Source organism: Cervus canadensis, chromosome 3 (assembly GCF_019320065.1).
Source record: "Cervus canadensis isolate Bull #8, Minnesota chromosome 3, ASM1932006v1, whole genome shotgun sequence".
In the NCBI taxonomy this organism is placed as follows: domain Eukaryota; kingdom Metazoa; phylum Chordata; class Mammalia; order Artiodactyla; family Cervidae; genus Cervus; species Cervus canadensis.
This window is the reverse complement of record NC_057388.1, coordinates 114,005,698-114,020,283: the sequence shown is the minus strand read 5'-3', so window position 1 is coordinate 114,020,283 and position 14,586 is coordinate 114,005,698. Positions and strand designations below refer to the sequence as shown.

The following is a 14,586-nucleotide window of genomic DNA, read 5'->3' as shown; positions in this document are numbered from 1 at the left end:
CTTAAATGTCAGTCAGTGAAAATCATATAGCCTTGTACCATATACATGTGTATATATATGAATTACTGTACTAAAAGGTAGTTCTTTCAGCTCTTATCTAAGGCTCCAGTTATGGGTATACACCAAGTGTAATACTTGGTCCTGCTGGCTAAGCTCAGAGCCGTGTGCAGTGGTAGTGAACTGAGTTAGTATGATCAATATCTTTTTTATGAAAGTTGAGAAATCTAAAAAAAAAAAAACACATGGACCTCAAAAAGAAAAAAAAAAATCCCAGCAAAGAGTGTCTGTGAGCAGGACCGAGCCTTTTATCAGAAAATAATTTTGGGTGCTGCGTCCTGGAGACATGCTGGTCAGGATTGTCACCTTACTTTCATGCTGATGCCAGTGTCCACTAGCCTAGCCTGGAAATTTTACACTAAATATCCATCTCGGAGACAGAGCCATATGTTCTTCCCGGGTAGTATTCTGCCCCCGAGGGAAGCCTGAATGGCAGAGAGCAAGCCGTGCAAGATCAGAGGAGAACATTTTCCAGGCAGAGCGAACAGCTACTGTGCAGGCCACGTGGCACGAACTTGGCGTGGTGGTGGAATAGGCAGGAGTCAGTGTGCTGGAGCTTGGTGTCTGCCAGGATAGTGCAGAGCACGTGCAGGTGAACACAGGCCTTGTGAACAAGGGAAGGCATTTGGATGCATCTTGTCAGCTGTGAGAAGTCTTTTGCAGGGTCTGAACCTGGGAACGATGCATCTCAAGCCACTGTGCCTCCCCCAGCGTGTTTACTCAGCTGTAGCTGCTTCTACTTCATTTTAACTCCCTAGCTAATATCTAATGTTAGCTGTGTTTCTCCTGACACCACGTCCTGCAGCTTTTCTGTTCCCTTAAATCTGTCAGCCCAGTGACCTTTGTTTCTTACCTTCCTGCCTGCTGTGTGGGGCCACCCTCTCTGGACAACATCCATGGTTTGCCTTTTCTTTCTGGAGATTCCATATTGATAGGCTGATCACCTTGCAGTGTCCTACCAGTGATGAAAACCTAGGTCATAGAAGTTGTAACGTCGATGGAAGTAAGAAAGCCGTGCTGGTTTAGTCCTGTTTAAATTGACTGTCTGATGATAATTTCACTTCTGTTCTTTCTTCCTGTGTGCTCTCTAGGCTCTCTTAAGCAGTGGTCTCCCCTTCCAGTTTGACCGTGTTTAGAGATCCATGATAAGCCCCTGTGTAATTTAGGCTCCATTTTTCTGTCTTTTCCTCCATTTCTTCTCTTGTCACCTGGCTGTCACTTAGGCAGTGACATGTCCAAAGCTTGTCCTTCTGTTTCTCCCCCTCTTTTCTTGCTCCCCTACGTCATTTAGCTCCTTCACACCGTGCCTCTGCTGGCGCTTCACCTTCTACTTTTGTGCGTACTCGGATATTCTTTGCCCTCTTTGCCCTTCCAGTGGGCATCAACATCTTTGGAGAGAGATTGAACTGGATTTTACTCCTGTCCTTCCTTAAATTGTCTTTAGCTTTAGTCTACTCTGTCTATTTTGCTTTCCCAACTGCTTAAAGAAAATGTTCACTTAGTCATTTGATTATTGCTTCAAACTTAAGGCTTTGTGACTTTCAGACATACATGTATGTATAAGTACATGTACTTATGTCTGACATGACATGCTATCCAGTAATATCTTCTTATTCATGACCTTCAAAAGGCCGTTTTAATATTTCTGCATATTCCTGTATGTTCTCACAGGTTGAACAAGTGGTTGGAACCAACTTTTTTCTATTATTATTTTTATATAATGCTTAATAGATCTTTTATGCTGAATATAATCATGTGGAATTTTTTTTTTGGCCCAATTTATTACATGAGGCATATTAATCAAGCAACATGACTATTGTCATCAAGGAATTGGTGGAAAATGTCATAGAATAAAAAGTAATCCCTGCCACAGTGATGCACACAACTGTCTTGTTATAGAATGAGCTTTGCTATATAAAACAGGGCTGTGCAATAGAAACATGATATGAGCAATATATGTTATTTTAATTTTTCCAATAGTTATGTAAAATTTTTTTATTTGAAATTAATCTTAACAATACATATTTAATCCAGTATATCCAAAATGTTAATATGTCAACTTGTAATCAATAAAATTTTGAGCTATTCACAGTAATATTTTTTCCTGTTAAATCTTTGGAATTCAGAGTGTGTTTTATGTAAAGCACATGTCAGTTTGGACTAATTACATTTCCATCGTCCAGTTAACCACACATGACTGGTAGCTCCCAGGCAGGTTGAAGTTGCAGAGTAGCAAACTCTTAAAAGTTTCACAGGATGAACTGGATATCTGATAGAGTCCAGTATTTGCCACAATTGCTGTATGTTCTGAGGGTAAGAAAAATCAAAGGTTAGTTTTTAAATGTACTTGAATGAGTTAAATATGGCACTCTCTTTTAGTATTAGGAGAAATAATTTGCTCTGTTTTGTTGCCATTTCTATAAAAATGAATTAATACATGTAATTTCATTTTTAAAAGTAATGCTTTCTTTTAAATATCTCATAATTAACTGGATTATATAACAGTTTCTTCTAAGCATATGGGAAGAGAAATAGTCAACAACCAAATGGGCATTTAGGTGTGGTAACGTTAGACAGTCAGGGTTTATGTCTGAGCAAGAGTTTTAAAGGCCTCTTTGGAACGGGCTTGCAGTGCAGCAAGGGAACAAACACAGTTACAGGCGGAAGAAGCAGGATGCGTGCGGCCTCACAAGGGTTGAGCAGTCTGGTGTTGTATTCTGCGCACAGCAGACTGCTTGCTCTATCCAGGAAATAGTTCTGAGATTCAGTTGGAAAAGGAGATAAGACCCCCCTTCCTTTTTTTTTTTTTTTTTTTTGGCCTCAAAGCCTCAAGAAACTTTTGGTTTTTTTAGGGTGAGAAAGGAGATATTGATTGACAAAGTTTAAGTTTCAGCAGGGCATAATAGTTGGAGAAAATTGCTCTGGATGTGTGGGTGATTAGGGAGAAGGTCAGAACCCTGGGCAAACATTCCATTCAGCAGGTGACTGCAGTTATTAATACCAGGACAGAGTGTGATGGAGTGAGCTGTACAGATGGATGGAAGAGGGGTATTTATATAGAAAATTTACTCATAAGAACTGCTGTCCATTTGGGTATTTTGGGTCAGGGACAAGTTTAGGGTCAGTAGTGACACTAATACTTCTTCACCCAGCAGGTCAAGAAAGAAGGGGGAGGTTTAGATTTTAAAAATAAGTTTTATGCTAGAGGTGTAGAGATTGGCTGTTTTTAGAACATGTGGCTATTGAAGTCCGGAAAGACTTGAAAATAACATTTGAGGGTTAGATAGAAAGAAGTTTGGGGCGAGTGTAGAAGTTGATGTGATTACAAAGAAAAAGCTACCGGGGATTCGGAAAGGAGGAAGAGAATGGAATCCTGAGAGCCTCCAGCATTTGGAGGCCTTGTAGAGCTATAGGAGGAGCACAGGTTTGAGACGGAGGCGTGGGAAGCCTCAGGAGTTACCAGGAGAAAGCGGCCATCCTAGAACTCAAGGTAGGACACTCTGTGAGTGAAATGCCGGCTCTAAGTGCCGCGACAAGGCCAGAAGGGTAAGGCCCGAGAAGTTACAGGAGCTTCCGAGGAGTGGCGGTTGCGCAGCCACCAGGCCCAGCTTACGTCTCGAGACAGCCCAGGGCCTGTCTGTGCACTGCCCTCACACCGCAGCTTTTGTTTTTTTAACCATTCTAAAAGGACTATAAACAAGAGATCTGTATGCCAAAGACTTCTACAGCCCAGCTGCCAACTAACTACAGGTATAAGGAAAAGGAACAGATCATTAAGTGTTTCTAGACTGGGGGAAAGGCAGGCAAGTAGGAACGACTTGAAGCCAGATAGGACTGACCAGATCTTCAGAAAGCAAAAGAGAAAAAAATACTATGTATGATTTAAAATAGTCCTCAGACAATCAGCTGATCAGACCGTTTAATTGAGAGCATACTAAATGCAGATACAGGCATACTCATTTATCATCAAATTGGTATGATTTTAGAATACATTCTTTTCCTTATTATATTGTAATATGCATGAGTTTAACTTTGTACTTGGCAAGGCAGTTTATTCTTTATTTTAGATGGTACAAGAAGTGTTAAAAAGTGCCATTCCTTTTAATCCACATTTAGTGATAGATGATGGTGATAATTATATGGATTTTTAATGTTTTGTTTTACAACTCGCAGTTAATATACATCAATATAGAATTAGTATATGAAGTATTGTATTTGTGTATGAATATATAGCTTCCATCTTTAATGTTCTCCCTCATATGATATTTTCCAGTATTAAAAAACCCTTATTTGATTTGAATAAAAATTAGTCTGTTTATGCTTAAGAAGCATCTTAATCTACTTGATACTAGCATTTCTTAATTTTGTCTCTTACTTTATTTTGTTAATTTCAAAACCTTATGTATAACATCCAGATAAAAATGTTTGTCTTTGCACTGCAACGCGTCTCTCAGTTGTTATTTTCCTTTTTGGTTCTTTTCAGCAAGTATATATTGAACATTAACTAGGTGCCCAGGATTATCATTGGTATTAGGGATATAAAATAAAATAAGAACTGCATATGGTCTCAGGTAGATGTAGGCACAAATAATTGCAAAACTATTTGATTAAATTTAATGTGACTAAAATTAGATTAAAGATAGTGTAATGTTTTTATTGAGACCTTATTCTGATTGGATATCAGTTCAATGTGGATAATTTCACGTGTCTGAAAGATTTACCATGAAAATTCCCTTCGAGTGATTTTTTTAAACTGTAAAGTCAGAGAAATATTAAATTCTTATACAACAATTTCGTTGTTTTACTGTTAATTATAGCAAAGGAAGATGCAAACTGTGCAGTGTGCGACAGCCCGGGAGACCTCTTAGATCAGTTCTTTTGTACTACTTGTGGTCAGCACTATCATGGAATGTGCCTGGATATAGCGGTCACTCCATTAAAACGGGCAGGTTGGCAATGTCCTGAGTGCAAAGTGTGCCAGAACTGCAAGTAAGTTTTAATTTCAACTCAAAGGTGTGTATTGAGTTTAAGACAGACCCTATTATTAGGTCCTAAAGGTTTGTGTAAATATGGTAAAGGTTGTTCACTGCTGTAGCTGTATTCGTTCACACTGACTCCATCGTGTCTTTAAAACTTGCTAGGTATTTATTAACTTTTATATTACTTTGAAACAAGTCTAAACAAAAAATAATTTTAACAGTTTAAATTCCTGGTTGCCTAAAAAGCCAGTTTAAATTTGCCAACAATTTTAAATGAGTGATTTTAACAATTAAAAGCAAACATTAGAAAAATAAAGCAGCTTTTTTTTCCCCCCTTCTTCCTGAGGGACACTGGGGGTGAAATTTAATAGGAAAATAAACCACTAACTATGGAAAGTAGTTATTAGAGTGAGCCAAAGAATCGGTGATAAGTTTCAGTTTCTATTCCAGGAGGAACAATTAATACTAAGTCTACTGTTTTAAAAGAAATTTCCATATATCTGAAAGGCAGTTACCTTCACTGTAATCCTGAAACAAAATGTTATATGGATGTAAATGTTTGCAATGGGGTTATCTTTTCTTGTTTGTTTTATTCCATCCTTTGATCATTGCTCCAGTCTTCTCTGTGATTTTTTTTTCTCATGCTACTAATTAATTAGCATGATAATTTGGGGACGTTACCTCCATCTACGGCCATCTACGGCGTCTTCAAATTGTTTACAAGCTGAGAACTTGTATAATAAGGAGAAATGATGCTTACTATTGCCACGTTCAGTCTGTTTTATTTGTAATTTAATTTGACAACAATAAGCATCAATATCTTAGAATTAAGTGGAATAAATAAGACCGTGTGAAAATATCAGTAAACACTTAGTTGATACCTTGTATCTATGCCTAGCTTCTTGAGAAGGAATAAGAGAAAGTGAAGAAAACAGTGCTGTTCTTCTAGGATCTTTCCACGTAGCTGAAGAGAGATACAATGTGCAATTTTACATGTAGAATTTATTAAATAAGAAATTACTGAAGGCCAACTAACCGATCTTCCTTTTTACTTCTGTTTATCCCCAGGTTTTATTCACCGGTTCCTCTCTCAGCTCTTCTTGCATTCCCTAGTTTTTCTTTTCGCCTCCTCTTGAATTAAATTCTTAGTTTCTGATAGGGATGAACAGTCAAGAATCAAGGCAGAGACTATGGACAGGACAAGGGCCCAATCTTCGGAGTAAAAAAGTGTTCAGGGAAAGATTTTAGGTTTTTAATTACAATTCTTAATAATTATGACAAGATTATTATTCTTGTATCTGTTTATTTAGCATTTATTATTTAATGGATGTTCTTAGCTCTTCAGCCAGAATTATATTTAATTCTCATGTTAATCTTTGATTTTCATTTACATTTTGTACTTGAAGCCAAGAGGACTCAAGTCTGAGTTATTCAGGAGTCTCACAGCTAGAAAAATAGAAGTCTGAATGCAAATGTAGGTCGGATCCAAATCTGATCCTGTCTTTATTATATCACACTGTTCTTCCAGTTCACTGTGCTAGGATTTGTTCCTTTCCATGCAACATCAACTATTGGTTACAGCTCCTTGCCCAAAAGAGGATGGGTATGGGATGTTTAAAAAATAAAGATCAAAATCACTCATCTTGCCTTAACCCCTCCTTCTCTGCAGGAATCCTAAAATGACCAAAGCAGGTTCACCACAGGTGAACGTTCAGTAAGGATAATCCTTTAGAGACCTTTGGAAGACTGTCTCATCCTCTGGAGGGTTTGCACTGTCATTATCTGGGCATAGGCAAAGCTGACACTGAGGGCATTTTATGAACTGGGCAGTTCCCAGGACAGATTCTTCTCATGATTACTTATGTCACAAACATAAGTTTAAAGATAAGGCATCATTAATGCTATCTTATTTTTTAGACAATCGGGAGAAGATAGCAAGATGCTAGTGTGTGATACGTGTGACAAAGGGTATCATACTTTTTGTCTTCAACCAGTTATGAAATCAGTACCAACCAATGGCTGGAAATGCAAAGTAAGTTGTTTATTTTTTTAAGAAAAATATCATCTGTATGTTTTTTTTAATATATAGAGCAGACAAATCAGATACCTATTCAAATCTGTATATTACATTCAACTTACAAAAATTTAATTGATGTATAATTGATATACAGTAAACAGCACACATATAAAGTCTGTAATTTAATTAGACACATGTACATTCATGAAACCATCATCATCTTCAAGATAATGAACAAATTTACAACCCCTAAAAGTTCCCAGGTACCCTTGGGACTTCCTCCGTTCTCACTGTTCACTGCACTGCTCCCTCTGATTTTCCAGACAGTGTGGTTTCTCTCACCATAGATAAGTTTGCATTTTCTAGAATTTTATGTAAGTGATGTCATATAATATATACCCTTTTCTTTTGGGGGGGGGGTGAGCATTTTTTAAAACCCAACATAATTATTTTGAAATTCACCCATAATGTTGCACATACCAGTAGTGATTCCTTTTTGTTGCTGAATAGTAGAAGTACCAGAATTTGTTCATTGAGTCACCTAGTGGTGAACATTTGGGTTCTTTACAGTTTTAGGCCGTTTTCAAAAGTGCTACTATGAACCTATCATCTAACATATATCGATATGCTACTTCATGGCTAAGGAGTTATTTCTGAATGATTCACCTTTAATCTTTGAAACTCTTTGAAGTAGGTAGTATTGCTGTATGTAGATACTAAAATAGGTATAATTTTTAAATCTATTAATTTAAAATCCAGAAATAAAGCAGAGTATATTTGGTTAGATTGACTTTTAGATGATGTTACTTTGATTTTACATGTATATATATTTGTGTGTATTTATGTATAAACTTATATTAAATATTTGGAATCATTGTACATGCATATGTATATTGTTCCTCCCCCATAGTAGTTTTAATAAGTGCTTATTCATTTAGATCTCTGTTGTTTTTAGATGTAAAATTTCTCTCGGGTTTTGAGAGTTAGGATCTGCAGAGATTTTCCCACTTCTTTTTCATTACTTATGATACCAGTCTTTCTGCTTGGTAGAATGCTTTTAATAAGGTGTATTTTCAGCTATTTAAATTTTTTTCTAGGTAGTCGTTCAGTCAGTGATTCTCCCCAGTTCCATCTCTTCTGTTGCCTTTGCATCTTTATGATCTTGAGGTGTTGAAGTCTGAGTTTCTCTAAGCTTCCTGAGGAACTTATGGAGGCTCTGTTGTCTGAATCTCTAAATGGTATAGGCTAGCTGAAAGCTCTACCCACTGGGCAGTTAGTACAGTACTGGATAACAACAAATTGAGAGTTACTTGTTCATGGAAGCCAAAATATTCACATTCTTAAAGTGAAAGTAGAAGATGAGAATAACAGGTTTACCTTCAATTCCCAACTAGCTGAATAAAACTATTTTCTGTTAGGAAGTTGTTTACAAACATTATTTACTTTGACTTTTCTTTGAATGTTCTCTAGGATGAGTCAATCATAAAAGTAGTTAATTTGCTTCCTTTGACATACGTAGGGTAAAGTAATAAATTTAGAACTGGTGAGGGACTAGCAATTAAGTGAATTGCTTGAGTTACTAATTTGCAGAGGTAGAAGAGAGACTAAAATTCAGGTTTCTTGTATTACATTTCAATAGTTTATCCAATATATTATGCTCCCTGTGCTATCATACTAACTTGAGCAACAGAGTAGTTCTTTTTTCCCCTGGGCAAGAAGGGGGGCAGCTTGTGGGCTGGGCTTGTGGGATCTTAGTTCCCCAGCCAGGGATTGAACCCATGCCACCTGCATTGGAAGCACAGTCTTAACCACTGGACCACCAGGGAAGTTCCAAGGAATATTAATCTGATTTTCATCTATGTTAGGATTTGGATCCTAGAGAACTAAAGACTAGATCCATTGGGCATCTCTACATACCCCCTCAGGCTGAAAGTTTTTTTTTCTTTCTAATGTAGTCTTAATTTCACAGGGTAGACATGAAGCTAGGCATAAAGTTCTTTGATCTATGGTAATTACACTGGCTTAACTTAGAAAATAAACATTAATTGAATTAAAGTAATTTTGCTTTTTAAACTACATTGCCAAGATATGGTTTAATAGAATGGCATTCTTTGTCTTTAATAATGTTCATATAAAGAATGCCTTTTGTATAATAAGTATTGTATAAAAGTAGTTTGATAAAGCCAGGACTGGGTTTACTGGTTCAGAGTAATCGGACCTCAAAAGTGCCAACCAGCAATTCCTTGCACGGCTGATGTAATGAATAAAGTGATACTCAAAAACTTCAGAAACCTTTTGGTTCACAAGTGCACTGTAATGGCACAGTTGAAATCTGTAGTAAGCGGGGGTATTAATTCAATTATTTCTAACACGCAAGCGTTTCTCTTTTTAAATGACCCATGTGCTGTTTGCAGTTCCTGTTGTCAGGTGATGTGTGTGAACAATCCCCTGGCTCCGCGGGTGCTGCTCACTGCTGCCCAAGCAGTTTCCCTGTGCGGTCCACAGTCTCATTCTTACTGTGCAAAATCTTGCATCTTTCACATGTCTTAGAGAGCACTTGGGACTGACATAACAACAAATACAAATGCTAAGTGCAGTTGAAAGTGCAAGTGTTAGTTGCTCAGTCGTGTCCGAGTCTTTGTGACCCCATGCACTGTATAGTCCGCCAGGCTCCTCTGTCCATGGGGTTCCCCAGGCAAGAAATACTGGAGTGGGTAGCTATTCCCTTCTCCAGGGGATCTTCCCGACCCAGGGATTGAACCCGGGTCTCTTGCACTGTAGGCGAATTCTTTACGTCTGAGCCACCAGGGAAGCAGTTACATTTTATATTAACTTTTTTAGAAAATTGACTGATTGATTGATTGTCTTGTGGGACCCTTGTTCCCGACCAGGGATTGAACCCCAACCACTTGACCGCCAGGGAATTCCTGTATTTTTTAGAGTTAGCATTTCCATGAAAAATGTCAGGTTCTCAGGAAACGTAGAGCGCAGAGAATACACCTGCGGTCTCCCTGCGCCCTCGCACTCTAGTCCCAGGGATACAGAAACGCGCTTCTGTCACCTCTGCCCTTGATTTTGCGCTGGGGTTCCCGGTGGTGTCCGCATCCTTCAGGCTGGAGGGGCGTGGCCTCCAGGAGCGGGAGCGGAGTGGGCGGGGCCTTTAGGGGGCGGGGCGGAGACTGAGACGGTCGTTGGAAGCCGAGGCGCCTCAGGTTTCCTGGAAGAGGCGCACTCGCGCGGGGCTCGCAGGCCTCGAGGTGGCGCCAGCCTGGGGCTGCTTCCCGAAGCTACCTGTGGGGACGCGGTGCTGGCCAGTGGTGCGGTAGGTGTTGGTGGTCCCTCCTCGGAGAGTCCCGGAAAGGGCGGCGATCCTGCCGGTAGGTTCCCGGGAATAGGGCCTGAGTGGGGCGGTGGGAGCAGCCGTCGGGGGTCCGCGCCCCGCGCCCCGCTCCACCCCGTGGGAGCGCCGGCACCTGCACTGCCGGCGCGCACCTGGTCCTAGGGCGTGGGGCGTAGCAGGGCGGGGCCGAGCCCGCGGGTAACTGCTCTCAGGTGTGGCCGCCTTGGGAGGGCGACCCCGGGGCGGAGGAGGCTCGGTCTTCTGCAGCCCCGGAGCAGTTGCTTCCTGGCTGCGGGACCGGGCGCTTCCGCGGGTTGTCCCATGGTTTGGTTCGGTTCCGGGTTGAAGAAAGAAACCTGCGTCGGATGCGTTTGTATGTTTACCCTTAATCTCCGCCACCGCTCCTCTTTTTACTTCTCTGAAGTAGGAAGTTGAATTCGTGATCTCTTTCCTTCGCTTTCCTTAGGAAGAGATATTTCAGACTATAAATTTACCTTTGATTATAGCTTTGGCTGCACTCAAATTTTTTGTACTGGTAACTTTAGGCACATTTATTTTTTTAGGTTGGACTTAAACATATTAGATTCTGCTTTAATTGTGTTAAATCAGACAGTTTCGCTGGTGTAGCTTTATGACCTATATTTGGATGCCCTCCAATGGTGACGTTTTAAACTTGTAGTATTTGTGTTTATTAATTAGACGAAGCTCTTTTTCTCTGTTTTTGGCTGTTTGATTCAACAGCATATTCAGATGTAGTTACAATTGACCACTATCAATTTCTCCTTGCATTTTGCTCTTTTTTTTTTCTTTAAAAAACTATTTCGTGCTGGTTATTAAGCAGGTAGGTCAGGCTAATGATGATCTGCTTTTTATCAGTGTAAAACTGTACTCTGTATTCTGTGTATGCCCCCTTTTTGAGAGGAGGGAACCAGATATTTTGCTTTGCTTGACAATATGGCCGTGCGGGGTTTTAGTTTACACGTTGAATGTGATCTTTTCACATCGTTATATTGGATCCTTCTGTGTCATTTTAACTGTACCTTTTGAAGGGTTTAATAGTCAAGCACTTAGATTAATGGATGTAATTGAAATGCTTGGCTGTTTTAAGACAAGTCTGTTTTAGCTTCCTGTTTTTCAGTTCTTTTTATTCCATGCAATGATTGCAATTCAGAATCATATTTTATGAATATTAAGTTATAAATGAAACTATAAAATTTTTTGCTCCTGTTTCCCGTTGAAAATGAAGAAATAAGAAGTTTTCTCTCTTCCTTCTGTCCTGAGTTAACCCGGACTGTAGACCATGTCACTTTTTCTTTGGTGGGGGGAAAAAAAGTCTCTGTAGTTTCCAATGTCATCTCACCACTACTAGTCTTTTGGAGACATGGTTATGCACCTCTATTTTTAAAAAATCTTAAATTTTCTGGACTCTTACAAACATGAAAGAGACTATTGCCTTCCACCTATGACATGAACTTCGTCTGGCAGAGTTTTGCATTACAGCTTTTTTCTTTTTACTCTGGAAACTTTTTCTTTCTGTGTTGACTGTCATTCTCCTTTTAGGCCCAATGGAAAGACCTAGAGAAGTGTTGATTAAATTCACCTTCTTTCTTTTTTTAAAACATATTTACCTTCTTTACATTCTCTTTAATAACTTTTAGTAGCATCTAGGTAATTTTGTTTCCTATTTTAAATCATTATCTTCTTTGTCGTGGTTTTCATTATCTTGGAAAATGTGTCCAGAATTCTGAGTTTATTTCTGGAGGCTGTTTTCTGGCTTCCTTTTGTGCTGCCCTCTTACTGACTTGCTTTCTGTAATTGCTGCTGTTTTTCACAAGGCAGAATTATTTATAATACTGCTGAGGATGAGGAGATAGGGCAGTGTGTTTTGTTCTGTTCTATGAAGGTATTATAAAGTGATTAAAAAGATTAGGCAGTGGAGTCAAATCTCAGGTTTTTCACTTAGTAAATACAAGATCTTTGGCAATTTATTTGATTTCTGTAAGCCAAGTTTCATTCTGTAGCTAAAGTACTTACCTCACAGGGGTGTTGGATTTAGTGAAACGATTGTAAAGTGCTCAGCATATTGCTTGACATAAGTGCTCAATTATCCTGGGAGTTTTTCATAGGAATACTTATCCTCTGAGCAGTTTGAAGAGTGATACTCTTTCTCTGCTGTTGAATTCTTTCATATCTGTTTATAGTTTTGAGTCAAATTCAGACACTGTGGTGGAGGCTGGAGGTACAGGGCAGCTAGGTTTGCCTTCCTGGGGGTGTCAGTCTGTTGTGGCTGTATGAACTCAGGTAAGGATGCTCCTTTCAGGATCTTGTATACCAGTCATTGTCCCGCAGCTTTCTTTTCTCTATTTCTCTCTTGAGAATGCCAGTGTGTTGGTATGTGATGCATTTTAAAAGGCTTTATTTGGAAGTAATTTCAAAGTTTAAAAGCAAGAAAAATAAAAATAATGCCCATATGCTATTTACCTAGATTCTTTAGTTGTTGGGATTTCAGCAGGGTCATCCATGCCCTTTCTCCTTTCTACCTCCTCCCTGCCCACCCCACCCTATGTATTAATATTTTTTTCCCCTGAATCATTTGAAGGGTGAGTTACACACACCATGTTCCCTTTACCCTTAAGTACTTAAATGTGTATTTCCTAATGGGATAATCTTACATAATCACCACACTGTTATCACTCCACACATTTACATCAATCTAGTCTACCCTTCGTATTTCAACTTGGCACTTGATTTAATGTCCCATCCAGTGTTTCCCTCTTCCCTGTAGGTCCTAGGATCTAGTCTAGGGTCAGGTGTTCCATTTAGTTGTCATGTTTCTTTAGACTCCTTTAATCTGGAAAGTTTCTTAAACCCTCCTTTGTCTGTTTGATATTGATAATGTTGAATAATGGAGTTTTTCCTCACATACCTGGGTTATTTGTTTTAATCACAAATGGAACTTTGCTCCTTTCGTCTGTGTCTGACACATCCTCACGATTATATAGTCACTCATTCTTGGCCAGGAGACTGAGCAAGTCTGTGCCCTTGGCAGGCCCTCACCTGGATGCACCTGGAGCTTCCCTCTCCCTCATAGGCGATGTGAGTTCTGAGCATCTGCTCAGGCTGCTGTTTTTCCACTGGTTTTTCTCTCTTGTCTCTACAAGTGTTCTGTGAGGAAACACTTGAAGACCTTGCAATATCTTATTGCTCCTCAAAATTTTCTCCATGATGATACGAACCAATGCCTGATACAGTGTTTTAACCTGTTATCTGTAAAATACGCTTTTCCAAGTAAACATTTACCTGTCAACCTCTGCATTCTATTGTAATCCAGAGTCCGCTCTTCTTTCACATGTTAAAATTCTTTATATGTTGTCAGTACTGACCCATGAATTCTTGTTGCTGTCAGTAATTTACTACTGTACCTGATTAGTTTTGTGCTCAGATTGCTCTATTTTGCCTTTGGTGGTCTCTCCATTCTGGCTCCTGTGTCTTTGTGAGATGTCCTCCCATTTATGTGAGCACTTCATTATATTTGGGCATAGCAAGATGTTCCAAAGTCATCTTCTACCTTCCCTGCCCTGGAATCGGTAGTCCTCCTTTCTGTAAATAGGCCATGTTCCTGTAGTGGAGGTGGGCTGCTGGGTGTGCCCACTGCTCTCTGGGTGTGTATTGCTCTGTGGGTATTTGCGTCTTTGTCCTCCCAGCAAGTGAGGCAGGAACTACATGCCTGTACACACACTTACACATGTGCATGTGTACACGTACACACGTAAGTGTGTACTCACATATGGACATCACTTATAAATGATGAATTTATACCAGTACCCCAATTCTGATCCCTCCCGCGAGTTCTTTGCCTGCCCTCATTCTTACATATCCATTCTTGTATAGTGTATGGTGAGAATCCTTGTGCTTTGCCTGTTATTCTCGAAGTGTTTTTAATTTGTCATTCTTGACTTCTTTAGTTTTTTAAAAGTACATAGGATATTAACATTGTTTCAAAAACTTTTGGTTTCTCTTTCCTGTGTGTGTGTTTTTTTTAATGATAAGCAAATATGTTTCCCTTTTCTACACTGAAGGTAGCATATTATTATATGTGCTCTTTGGTATGTTACTTCTTTTACTTATTATCTGGAATTCATTTCAGTTTATAGAAATCTTCCTCATTCCTTTTTTTTTTCCCCCTCCGTATT

General features: G+C 39.3%; 1 protein-coding gene across 13 annotated transcripts in view; it reads left to right on the top strand.

The window, feature by feature from the left end:
* Positions 1–14,586, top strand: part of KMT2C (lysine methyltransferase 2C) — a 257,514-nt gene that overhangs the window by 140,391 nt on the left and 102,537 nt on the right. For all 13 annotated transcript variants that reach the window (XR_006268679.1, XM_043464206.1, XM_043464205.1 and 10 more), the window contains 2 exons: positions 4,875–5,046; positions 6,954–7,068. Coding sequence is in view for 12 of the 13 variants with exons in the window: in XM_043464206.1 (XP_043320141.1) it covers positions 4,875–5,046; positions 6,954–7,068 (287 nt within the window). In the remaining variant the exon portion in view is untranslated. The remainder of the gene's footprint in view (positions 1–4,874; positions 5,047–6,953; positions 7,069–14,586) is intronic.